General features: G+C 55.0%; 2 protein-coding genes across 2 annotated transcripts in view; one reads left to right on the plus strand and one right to left on the minus strand.

Annotated features, from left to right (window-relative positions):
• LOC144602493 (histone-lysine N-methyltransferase EHMT2-like) overlaps window positions 1-1,267 on the plus strand; it is a 38,122-nt gene extending 36,855 nt beyond the window's left edge. Inside the window, 1 exon segment of the mRNA XM_078415623.1 lies at window positions 952-1,267. Within this exon segment, the coding sequence (XP_078271749.1) occupies window positions 952-1,267 (316 nt within the window).
• LOC144603008 (zinc-binding protein A33-like) overlaps window positions 1-12,691 on the minus strand; it is an 852,507-nt gene that overhangs the window by 278,585 nt on the left and 561,231 nt on the right.

Genomic DNA, 12,691 nt, shown 5'->3' on the forward strand with positions numbered 1-12,691 from the left:
CCCAGCTACCTGGGGTGGGTCACAGTGATCGCAAGCCCAGATATACTGTAGGTCACAGTCCAATCTCCACTATCTGTAGTCCAGACTTACGTGACCTCCCAACTTGGCTTAGAGGAGTACAGAGAAGGGTTCACCAGATTGATTCCTGGATGGCAGGACTTTCATATCATATCATATCATATCATATATATACAGCCGGAAACAGGCCTTTTCGGCCCACCAAGTGCGTGCCGCCCAGCGATCCCCGTACATTAACACTATCCTACACCCACTAGGACAATTTTTACATTTACCCAGCCAATTAACCTGCATATGAAGAAAAACTGGATAGACTAGGCTTGTACTCGCTGGAATTTAGAAGACTGAGGGGGGGATCTTATAGAAACATATAAAATTCTTTAGGGGTTGGACAGGCTAGATGCGGGAAGATTGTTCCGATGTTGGGGGAGTCCAGAACAAGGGGTCACAGTTTAAGGATAAGGGGGAAGTCTTTTAGGACCGAGATGAGAAAACATTTCTTCACACAGAGAGTGGTGAATCTGTGGAATTCTCTGCCACAGAATGTAGTTGAGGCCGGTTCATTGGCTATATTTAAGAGGAGTTAGATGTGGCCCTTGTGGCTAAAGGGATCAGGGGGTATGGAGAGAAGGCAGGTACGGGATACTGAGCTGGATGATCAGCCATGATCATATTGAATGGCGGCGCGTACAGGCTCAAAGGCCGAATGGCCTACTCCTGCACCTATTTTCTATGTTTTGTCAGTGCGGGCGACATTAACTGGTGGAGTAACTGCGAGACTCTTGTGCCAGCGTGGCCCGTTCTGGAGCCAGGACTCCATCATCGAGCCCACACGCACTGGCTGGGTGGTGGGACGGGGCGGGGCGGGGCGGGGCGGGACGGGGCGGGTTTGTGGTGTGAGTTCAGCCCCCTCTTTGCCTCCTGCCTCCTCAGGTTTGACTACGGCGACCGCTTCTGGGATATCAAGTGTAAATACTTCACCTGCCAGTGTGGATCGGAGAAGTGCAAGCACTCGGCCGAAGCCATCGCCCTGGAGCAGAACCGGCTGGCCAGGCTCGAGGCCTACCAGGACAGCATTGCCGAGGGTGGCCTGCCCTGCTCACCCCCTCCTGAACCCCCAAACCCCCCCGCTCCCCCGAACCCCCACTCCCCCAAACCCACCCCTCCCCCCGGAACCGGCTGGCCAGGCTCGAGACCTACAGGACAGCATTGCCGAGGGGTGGCCTGCCCCTGCTCACTCCCCTCCTGAACCCCCAAACCCCCCGCTCCCCCCGAACCCCCGCCCCCCAAACCCACCCCTCCCCCCAAACCCCCGCTCCCCCAAACCCACCCCTCCCCCTGAACCGGCTGGCCAGGCTCGAGGCGTACCAGGACAGCATTGCCGAGGGTGGCCTGCCCCTGCTCACCCCCTCCTGAACCCCCAAACCCCTCGCTCCCCCGAACCCCCGCCCCCCAAATCCACCCCTCCCCCTGAACCGGCTGGCCAGGCTCGAGACCTACCAGGACAGCATTGCCGAGGGTGGCCTGCCCCTCTCACCCCCTCCTGAACCCCCAAACCCCTCGCTCCCCCGAACCCCCGCCCCCCAAACCCACCCCTCCCCCTGAACCGCTGGCCAGGCTCGAGACCTACCAGGACAACATTGCCGAAGTGCCTGCCCCTGCTCACCCCCTCCTGAACCCCCAAACCCCCCGCTCAAACCCCCCGCCCCCCCCAAACCCACCCCTCCCCCCGGAACCGGCTGGCCAGGCTCGAGGCCTACCAGGACAGCATGGCCCTGCTCACCCCCTCCTGGACCACCGAACCCCCAAACCCCCCCGAACCCCCGCCCCCAAACCCCCACTACCCAAACCCACCTCCCACCCCCCTGAACCGGCTGGCCAGGCTCAAGGCCTACCAGGACAGCATGGCCGAGGGTGGTCTGCCCCTGCTCACCCCCTCCTGAACCCCCAACCCCCCCCGCTCCCCAAACATCCCAAACCCCCCGCCCCCCAAAACCACCCCTCCCCCTGAAACCGCTGGCCAGGCTGGAGGCCAAGGGTTGGCCTGCCCCTGCTCACCCCCCTCCTGAACCCCCAACACCCCTCTTCATGAACCCCAACTCCCCTTTTGAACCCCCTCCTCTCCCCACCCACACCCCCTCACACACAACACCCCTCCTCTCCGTCATCCCCAGCACCCTTGGACTCCCTCCTCACCCTGCACCCCTCCACCACCACCCTGAACCCCATCTTCTCCCCTGAACCCCTGCCTGCTGTGGAATCCCCCCTCCTCTCCCCCTCCCCCTGCCCATCCTCCCTCCCTTCCTGAACCCCCTCCCACCACTCTCCATCTCTCCCCACACCCGCCCCACCCCCTCGCGCCACCCCCCTCACCACCCTCCCCACCCCACCCTCTCCCCACCCCCTCCCCACTCTGCACCAGTGCCAGTTTTAAGCAGTTTTATTTTCACCCCGCGTCTTAAACTGAATTTTAAATCATCCGCCGTGATCTGGCGTCAGACCCGACAAGCTGTGGAGTAACTCAGCGGGTCAGGCAGCATCTCTGGAGAGAAGGAATGGGTGACGTTTCAGGTCGAGATCCTTCTTCGGAAACGTCGCCCATTCCTCCTCTCCAGAGATGCTGCCTGACCCGCTGAGTTACTCCAGCACTCTGTGAAACGTCACCTATCCATGTTCTCCACAGATGCTGCCTGACCCGCTGAGTTACTCCAGCACTCTGTGTCTATCTTCAGTATAAACCAGCATCTGCAGTTCCTGCCCACACCACATACCTGCCCTTGAGTCACTGCCGTCTGTGGTTCCAGAGTCACTGCCACTCTCCCAATAAACAATAGGTGCAGGAGGAGGCCATTCGGCCCTTCGAGCCTGTACGCACCGCCCATTCAATGTGATCATGGGCTTGATCATTCTCAATCAGTACCCCGTTCCTGCCTTCTCCCCATACCCCCTGACTCCGCTATCCTTAAGAGCTCTATCCAGCTCTCTCTTGAATGCGTTCAGAGAATTGGCCTCCACTGCCTTCTGAGGCAGAGAATTCCACAGATTCACAACTCTCTGACTGAAAAAGTTTTTCCTCATCTCAGTTCTAAATGGCCGACCCCTTATTCTTAAACTGTGTGGCCCCTTGTTCTGGACTCCCCCAACATCGGGAACACGTTTCCTGCCTCTAACGTGTCCAACCCCTTAATAATCTTAAACGTTTCAATAAAATCCCCTCCCATCCTTCTAAATTCCAGTGTATACAAGCCTAGTCGCTCCAGTCTTTCAACATACGACAGTCCCGCCATTCCGGGAATTAACCTAGTAAACCTACGCTGCACGCCCTCAATAGCAAGAATATCCTTCCTCAAATTTGGAGACCAAAACTGCACACAGTACTCCAGGTGCGGTCTCACTAGGGCCCTGTACAACTGCAGAAGGACCTCTTTGCTCCTAAACTCAACTCTTCTTGTTATGAAGGCCAACATTCCATTGGCTTTCTTCACTGCCTGCTGTACCTGCATGCTTCCTTTCAGTGACCGATGCACTAGGACACCCAGATCTCGTTAGTACGTCCCCTTTTCCTAACTTGACACCATTCAGGTAACACCCCTGACAAACGATGAAAGAACAGCGCCTAGTGATGGTGTGGAACAAGATGCCAGTCCCAATCTTCCCAGAGAGATACCTCCTCCCCCCTCCCATACAACCCTACCCCAACTCAATCAACACTAAAACTCTGCTTGTAGGAAGGAAATGCAGATGCTGGATTTCACCGAAGATAGACACAAATAGCTGGAGTAACTCAGCGGGTCAGGCAGCATCTGTGGAGAACATGGATAGGTGGCGTTTCACAGAGTGCTGGAGTAACTCAGCGGGTCAGGCAGCATCTGTGGAGAACATGGATAGGTGGCGTTTCACAGAGTGCTGGAGTAACTCAGCGGGTCAGGCAGCATCTGTGGAAAACTTGGATAGGTGACGTTTCAGTTCGGGTCTGAAGGATCCATGTTCTCCACAGATGCTGCCTGACCCGCTGAGTTACTCCAGCACTCTGTGAAACGTCACCTATCCATGTTCCCCACAGAGACCCTTCTTCAGACTGATCACTACTGATGCTACACATTTCACCATTAATACTTCTCGTTTCCCTTATCCTTAACCAATCTCATCTCCGTTCCAAATGGCCTGCCCCTTATTCTCAAACTGTGCGTGTGGCCCCTGGTTCTGGACTCCCCCGACATCGGGAACATGTTTCCTGCCTCTAGCCTGTCCAGTCCCTTAATAATCTCATGTCACCCATCTCACGGTCAGAGAGGGAACTCTAAGGGGGTCTCTGCGTTCACTACTTGCTGGAGGGGGGGGGACATTTATCCCAACAGGCAACCTTCCAATGTTGAAATCCCGTACCTTATCGTTCACCTATATATTCCCTCCAAACACAAATTAGTTAGTTTTTTTACGTGGCCCTCTGATACCTATATCTCCATTGGGGCTTAATTTCTGTTTGATATTGTTCATTAAAGTCATTATACTGTTTTTTTTTCACAAATGGCTTGCTTCCTTCTTATTGATCCATCTACTACCGATCAGCCAAAACATTGGTGAAGTGAATGACATTGATTATCTTGTTCCAATGGCACCAGTCAAGGGGTGGGATATATCAGGCAGCAAGTGGACAGTCAGATCTTGAAGTTGACGTGTTGGATGCAGGAGAAATGGGCAGGAGTAAAGACCCGAGCGACTTTGACAAGGACCCAAATTGTTCTGGCCAGACGACTGGGTCAGAGCATCTGTGAAACGGCAAGGCTTGTGGGGTGCTCCCGGTCAGCAGTGGTGAGTACCGGCCGACCGACAGTGGTCCGAGGAGGGCAAAAACCACAAACCGGCGACAGGCAGGGTGTTGGGCGCCCAAGGCTCGTCGACGCGCGAGGGCAACGAAGGCGATCCCGTCTGGTCCGAACCGACAGAAGGTCGACTGTTGCACAAGTCACGGAAAATGTTCAATGGTGGTCACGGGAGGAATGTGTCACAATACACAGTGCCATCGCACCCTGCTGCGTATGGGGCTGCACACGGAGGACCAACAGCATAGTGGGCAGGTGGGCATAATGTTTTGGCTCATCGGGTCATGATGTTTTGGCTGATGGGTGTATATCTGCATGCTGTGACGTTCAGTTTTGTTAATCATTGTCACGTGTACCGAGGTACAGTGAAAAGCTTTTTTGTAGCGTGTCATCCAGTCAACGGAAAGACTGCACATGATCGCAATCAAGCTGTCCTTAGTGTACAGTTTAGTACAGAGATACAGCGTGGAAACAGGCCCTTCGGCCCACTGGGTCTGTGCCGACCAGCGATCCACGCACACTACAGGGCCCTAGTGAGACCGCACCTGGAGTACTGTGTGCAGTTGTACAGGGCCCTAGTGAGACCGCACCTGGAGTACTGTGTGCAGTTGTACAGGGCCCTAGTGAGACCGCACCTGGAGTACTGTGTGCAGTTGTACAGGGCCCTAGTGAGACCGCACCTGGAGTACTGTGTGCAGTTGTACAGGGCCCTGGTGAGACCGCACCTGGAGTACTGTGTGCAGTTTTGGTCTCCAAATTTGAGGAAGGATATTCTTGCTATTGAGGGCGTGCAGCATAGGTTCACTAGGTTAATTCCCGGAATGGCGGGACTGTCGTATGTTGAAAGACTGGAGCGACTAGGCTTGTATACACTGGAATTTAGAAGGATGAGAGGAGATCTTATCGAAACGTATAAGATTATTAAGGGGTCGGACACGTTAGAGGCAGGAAACATGTTCCCAATGTTGAGGGAGTCCAGAACCAGGGGCCACACACACAGTTTAAGAATAAGGGGTAGGCCATTTAGAACGGAGATGATGAAAAACTTTTTCAGTCAGAGAGTTGTCAATCTGTGGAATTCTCTGCCTCAGAAGGCAGTGGAGGCCAATTCTCTGAATGCATTCAAGAGAGAGCTGGATAGAGCTCTTAAGGATAGCGGAGTCAGGGGGTATGGGGAGAAGGCAGGAACGGGGTACTGATTGAGAATGATCAGCCGTGATCACATTGAATGGCGGTGCGTACAGGCTCGAAGGGCCGAATGGCCTCCTCCTGCACTTATATAAGAAAATAACTGCAGATGCTGGTACAAATCGAAGGTATTTATTCACAAAATGCTGGAGTAACTCAGCAGGTCGGGCAGCATCTTATCGTCCTGCACTTATTGTCTATTGTCTACTGACACACGGGACAATTTACACTTATACCAAGCCAATTAACCTACAAACCCGTACATCTTTGGAGTGTGGGAGGAAACTGAAGATCTTAGGTAATCTACTTTATTGTCACGAGTACCGGGGGTACAGTGAAAAGCTTTTTGTTGCTTGCCATCCAGCCAGCAGAAAGACTGTGAAAGGGTTCAGAGAAAATGTACGAGGATGTTGCCAGGACTAGAGGGTGTCACTATGGCACTGGAGCACTGACAGAGAGGTCAGACTGGGAGTGGGAGGGGGAGTTGAAGTGCTGGGCCACCGGGAGATCAGTTTGGTCAACGCGGACCGAGCGCAGGTGTTGAGCGAAGCGATCGCCGAGCCTGCGCTTGGTTTCGCCGATGTAAATAAGTTGACATCTGGAGCAGCGGATGCAATAGATGAGGTTGGAGGAGGTGCAGGTGAACCTCTGTCTCACCTGGAAAGACTGTTTGGGTCCTTGGATGGAGTCGAGGGGGCGGAGGTAAAGGGACAGGTGTTGCATCTAGTGCGGTTGCAGGGGAAAGTGCCCGGGGTTAGGGTGGTTTGGGTAGGAAGGGACGAGTGGACCAGGGAGATACGGAGGGAACGGTCTCTGCGGAACGCAGAGAGGGGAGGGGAGGGGATGGGAAGATGTGGCCAGTGGTGGGGTCCCGTTGTAGGTGACGGAAATGTTGGTGGATGATATGTTGGATCCGCTGGCTGGTGGGGTGGAAGGTGAGAACGAGGGGGATTCTGTCCTTCTTACGAGTGGGGGGGGAGGGGGAGCAAGAGCGGAGCTGCGGGATGTAGAATTTGCCAGGACTAGAGGGTGTGAGCTACAGGGAGAGGTTGAGCAGGCTGGGTCTCCATTCCTTGGAGCGCAGGAGGATGAGGGGAGATCGTGTAGAGGTGTACAAAATCATGAGAGGAATAGATCGGGTAGATGCACAGAGTCTCTTGCCCAGAGTAGGGGAATCGAGGACCAGAGAACATACAAGTAGTATAAGAAAATAACTGCAGATGCTGCTACAAATCGAAGGTATTTATTCACAAAATGCTGGAGTAACTCAGCGGGTCAGGCAGTATCTGTGGAGAACATGGATAGGTGACGTTTCACAGAGTGCTGGAGTAACTCAGCGGGTCAGGCAGCATCTCGGGAGAGAAGGAATGGGTGACGTTTCGGTCGAGACCCTTCTTCAGACTGATGTCAGGGGGGCCGGGACAAAGGAAGGATATAGGTGGAGACGGGAAGATAGAGGGAGATCTGGGAAGGAGGAGGGGAAGAGAGGGACAGAGGAACTATCTAAAGTTGGAGAAGTCGATGTTCATACCACCGGGCTGCAAACTGCCCAGGCGAAATATGAGGTGCTGTTCCTCCAATTTGCGGTGGGCCTCACTATGGCACTGGAGGAGGCCCACGACAGAAAGGTCAGACTGGTAGTGGGAGGGGGAGTTGAAGTGCTCAGCCACCGGGAGATCAGGTTGGTCAACGCGGACCGAGCGCAGGTGTTAAGCGAAGCGATCGCCGAGCCTGCGCTTGGTTTCGCCGATGTAAATAAGTTGACATCTAGAGCAGCGGATGCAATAGATGAGGTTGGAGGAGGTGCAGGTGAACCTCTGTCTCACCTGGAAAGACTGTTTGGGTCCTTTGATGGAGTTGAGGGGGGGGAGGTAAAGGGACAGGTGTTGCATCTCGTGCGGTTGCAGGGGAAAGTGCCCGGGGATGGGGTGGTTTGGGTAGGAAGGGACGAGCGGACCAGGGAGTTACGGAGGGAACGGTCTCTGCGGAACGCGGAGAGGGGAGGGGATGGGAAGATGTGGCCAGTGGTGGGGGTCCCGTTGTAGGTGACGGAAATGTTGGCGGATGATATGTTGGATCCGCTGGCTGGTGGGGGTGGAAGGTGAGAACGAGGGGGATCCTGTCCTTGTTACGAGTGGGGGGGAGGGGGAGCAAGAGCGGAGCTGCGGGATGTAGAATTTGCCAGGACTAGAGGGTGTGAGCTACAGGGAGAGGTTGAGCAGGCTGGGTCTCCATTCCTTGGAGCGCAGGAGGATGAGGGGAGATCTTATAGAGGTGTACAAAATCATGAGAGGAATAGATCGGGTAGATGCACAGAGTCTCTTGCCCAGAGTAGGGGAATCGAGGACCAGAGAACATACAAGTAGTATAAGAAAATAACTGCAGATGCTGGTACAAATCGAAGGTATTTATTCACAAAATGCTGGAGTAACTCAGCAGGTCAGGCAGCATCTCAGGAGAGAAGGAATGGGTGACGTTTCAGGGTCGAGACCCTTCTTCAGACTGATGTCAGGGGGGGCCGGGACAAAGGAAGGATATAGGTGGAGACAGGAAGATAGAGGGAGATCTGGGAAGGAGGAGGGGAAGAGAGGGACAGAGGAACTATCTAAAGTTGGAGAAGTCGATGTTCATACCACCGGGCTGCAAGCTGCCCAGGCGAAATATGAGGTGCTCAGAGGACCATACTGTAGGTTCAAGGTGAAGGGGATATGGGCCAAACGCAGGCGGCTGTGACTAGTGTAGATGGTAGACACAAAATGCCGGAGTAACTCAGCGGGACAGGCAGCATCTCTGGAGAGAAGGAATGGGTGACATTTCGGGTCGAGACCCTTCTTCAGACTCTAGTTCAGACTTCTTCAGACTAGTGCAGATGGGGCATGTCGGTCAGCATGGACAACTTGGGCCAAAGGGCCTGTTTCCACGCTGTGTGACTCTTAAGACTCTATAATAGACAATAGGTGCAGGAGGAGGCCATTCGGCCCTTCGAACCTGTACGCACCGCCATTCAATGTGATCATGGCTTCTAAATTCCAGTGTATACAAGCCGAGTCGCTCCAGTCTTTCAACATATGATAGTTAAAAGACTAGAATGATTATCTTCCCTGAGTTGTTTAAACTAAACTAAAGAGTCTCTTGCCCAGATTAGGGGAATCGTGGACCAGAGGACATAGGTTCAAGGTGAAGGGGAAGAGATTTAATAGACAATAGGTGCAGGAGTAGGCCATTCAGCCCTTCGAGCCTGTACGCACCGCCATTCAATGCGATCATGGCTGATCACTCTCAATCAGTACCCCGTTCCTCCCTTCTCCCCATACCCCCTCACTCCGCTATCCTTAAGAGCTCTATCCAGCTCTCTCTTGAAAGCATCCAACGAACTGGCCTCCACTGCCTTCTGAGGCAGAGAATTCCACACCTTCACCACTCTAATGGGGGTGATTTTTTCACACATGGGTGTATGGAACGAGCTGCCAGAGGAGGTAAGTTGAGGCCGCTGTCAAGGAGATGAATTGCTGTCTCGAGCACTGTTAAATACCTCTCATGTTTCGCTCAAACCTGTCTTTATTTACAAGGCTGTTGTGTAACTAAAGCACAGGGCGGTCTATAATTATGCTGTTACCACAGTGCCGTACAGGAAGCATTGGACGTACAGCTAACCTCCAAACCTTTGACCAGGAACTTGAGATTTACCAATTCCTATAGAGGTTTCCCCCTCTCAGTTCAAAGATTTACTGCCTGCTGTAAAAATATTCTGGCGTGACCTTGGGAGGTGTGTAATTTTCCATTTGTTGCTAAAGATTGCCGGGAGTGTAAATTATTTAACCGGGGTAATTTGTTTATCTGCACTTCCTTGATGTGGTGGATTGTGTGAGGAGGGTGTTACTGCATACATAGGCAAATCAAAGACGGTGTGAATCGAAAGATGATGGGGAGAGGTGATACCAGGAAGTCAGAAGAGAGGTCTCATAGAAACATAGAAAATAGGTGCAGGAGTAGGCCATTCGGCCCTTCGAGCCTGAACGCACCGCCATTCAATATGGTCATGGCTGATCATCCAACTCAGTATCCCGTACCTGCCTTCTCTCCATACCCCCTGATCCCTTTAGCCACAAGGGCCACATCTAACTCCCTCTTAAATATAGCCAATGAACTGGCCTCAACTACCTTCTGTGGCAGAGAATTCCACAGATTCACCACTCTCTGTGTGAAGAAAAACGGTCCTAAAAGACTTCCCCCTTATCCTTAAACTGTGTGACCCCTTGTTCTGGACTCCCCCAACATCGGGAACAATCTTCCCGCATCTAGCCTCTCCAACCCCTTAAGAATTTTGTAAGTTTCTATAAGATCCCCCCTCAATCTTCTAAATTCCAGCGAGTACAAGCCGAGTCTATCCAGTCTTTCTTCATATGAAAGTCCTGCCATCCCAGGGATCAATCTGGTGAACCTTCTCTGTACTCCCTCTATGGCAAGAATGTCTCGACCCGAAACGTCACCCATTCCTTTTCTCCACTGAGTTAGACAATAGGTGCAGGAGGAGGCCATTCGGCCCTTCAAGCCAGCATCACCATTCAATGTGATCATGGCTGATCATTCTCAATCAGTACCCCGTTCCTGCCCTCTCCCCATACCCCCTGACTCCGCTATCCTTAAGAGCTCTATCCAGCTCTCTCTTGAATGCATTCAGAGAATTGGCCTCCACTGCCTTCTGAGGCAGAGAATTCCACACCTTCACCACTCTCTGACTGAAAAAGTTCTTCCTCATCTCCGTTCTAAATGGCCGACCCCTTATTCTTAAACTGTGGCCCCTTGTTCTGGACTCCCCCAACATTGGGAACATGTTTCCTGCCTCTAACGTGTCCAACCCCTTAATAATCTTATACGTTTCGATAAGTTACTCCAGCATTTCGTGTCTTATCATCGGTGGAAACCAGCATCTGCAGTTCCTTCCTACACACCTGAAGGCAGGTGAAGGGGGGATAGGAGAAGGGAAGGAGCAGACAGGTGATGGGGAACAGTTGAGGGGTCTGGCAGGTGAAGGGGGAACAGGTGACGGGGGTGGACAGGTAAAGGGGCAAGACAACAGGTGATGGGCTAGCAGGTGAAGGGCCGACAGGTGAGGGGTCCGACAGGTACAGAGCAGACAGGTAAAGGGTCAGGATTGACATGTGTGACGTGGCCAACAGGTTGAGGGGCGGACAGGTGATGGGTTAGCAGGTGGTTCGCAGGTGAAGGGACTGATGGGCAAACCGGAACAGGTAAAGGGGCAAGCCAACAGGTGAAGGGCTAGAAGGTGAGGGGCTGACAGGTGAAGAGGGGCAGACAGGTGAAGGGAAGACAGGTGCGGAGCTACGAGGTGTGGGGCCGGCAGGTGAGGGGCAGACAGGTGAGAGGCCGGGCAGGTGAAGGGCCGACAGGTGAGGGGCCGGCAGGTGAAGTGCCGGCAGGTGAGGGCCCGGCCAGGTGAGAGGCCGGGCAGGTGAGAGGCCGACAGGTGAGGGCCCGGCCAGGTGGAGGGGGCCGGGCAGGTGAGGGGCCGGCCAGGTGAGGGGCCGACAGGTGAGGAGCCTACAGGTGAGGAGGGGCAGACAGGTGAAGGGCTGACAGGTGCGGAGCTACGAGGTGAGGGGCCGGCACGTGAGGGGCCAGCAGGGGGAGGGGCCGGCAGGTGAAGTGCTAGCAGGTGAGGGGCTGACAGGTGAGGAGGGGCTGACAGGTGAGGAGGGGCAGGCAGGTGAGGGGCTGACAGGTGAGGAGGGGCCGACAGGTGAGGGCCCGGCCAGGTGAGGGCCCGGGCAGGTGATGGGGCCGACAGGTGAAGTGCTAGCAGGTGAGGGGCTGACAGGTGAGGAGGGGCAGACAGGTGAGGAGGGGCAGACAGGTGAGGGGCTGACAGGTGAGGAGGGGCCGACAGGTGAGGGCCCGGCCAGGTGAGGGCCCGGACAGGTGATGGGGCCGACAGGTGAAGTGCTAGCAGGTGAGGGGCTTGACAGGTGAGGAGGGGCTGACAGGTGAGGAGGGGCAGGCAGGTGAGGAGGGGCAGGCAGGTGAGGGGCTGACAGGTGAGGAGGGGCAGGCAGGTGAGGGGGGGCAGGCAGGTGAGGAGGGGCTGACAGGTGAGGAGGGGCAGGGCAGGTGAGGAGGGGCAGGCAGGTGAGGGGCTGACAGGTGAGGAGGAGCAGGCAGGTGAGGGGGGGCAGGCAGGTGAGGAGGGGCTGACAGGTGAGGAGGGGCAGGCAGGTGAGGAGGGGCAGGCAGGTGAGGGGCAGGCAGGTGAGGAGGGGCAGGCAGGTGAGGAGGGGCAGGCAGGTGAGGAGGGGCTGACAGGTGAGGAGGGGCAGGCAGGTGAGGAGGGGCTGACAGGTGAGGAGGGGCAGGCAGGTGAGGAGGGGCAGGCAGGTGAGGAGGGGCAGGCAGGTGAGGAGGGGCAGACAGGTGAGGGTCAGACAGGTGAGAGGCCGAGTCAGCTTGTCAGGGACGGGGCGGGACAATGCCGCTGGGGGCGGGGGAAGTGACTCACCTGACGGCAGCTACAGGTACAGGTACAGGTGTAGCGACTGCAACAGGTACAGGTGCGGCAACTGGAGCCGAGACAGCGGCGGCCCCGACATGGGAAAGAAGAAGACGGCGGCGGCGGCGCCGGACTTGGAGCCTTACGGTGAGTGGGG

This window comes from Rhinoraja longicauda, chromosome 19 (assembly GCF_053455715.1).
Source record: "Rhinoraja longicauda isolate Sanriku21f chromosome 19, sRhiLon1.1, whole genome shotgun sequence".
Classification (NCBI taxonomy): Eukaryota; Metazoa; Chordata; class Chondrichthyes; order Rajiformes; family Arhynchobatidae; genus Rhinoraja; species Rhinoraja longicauda.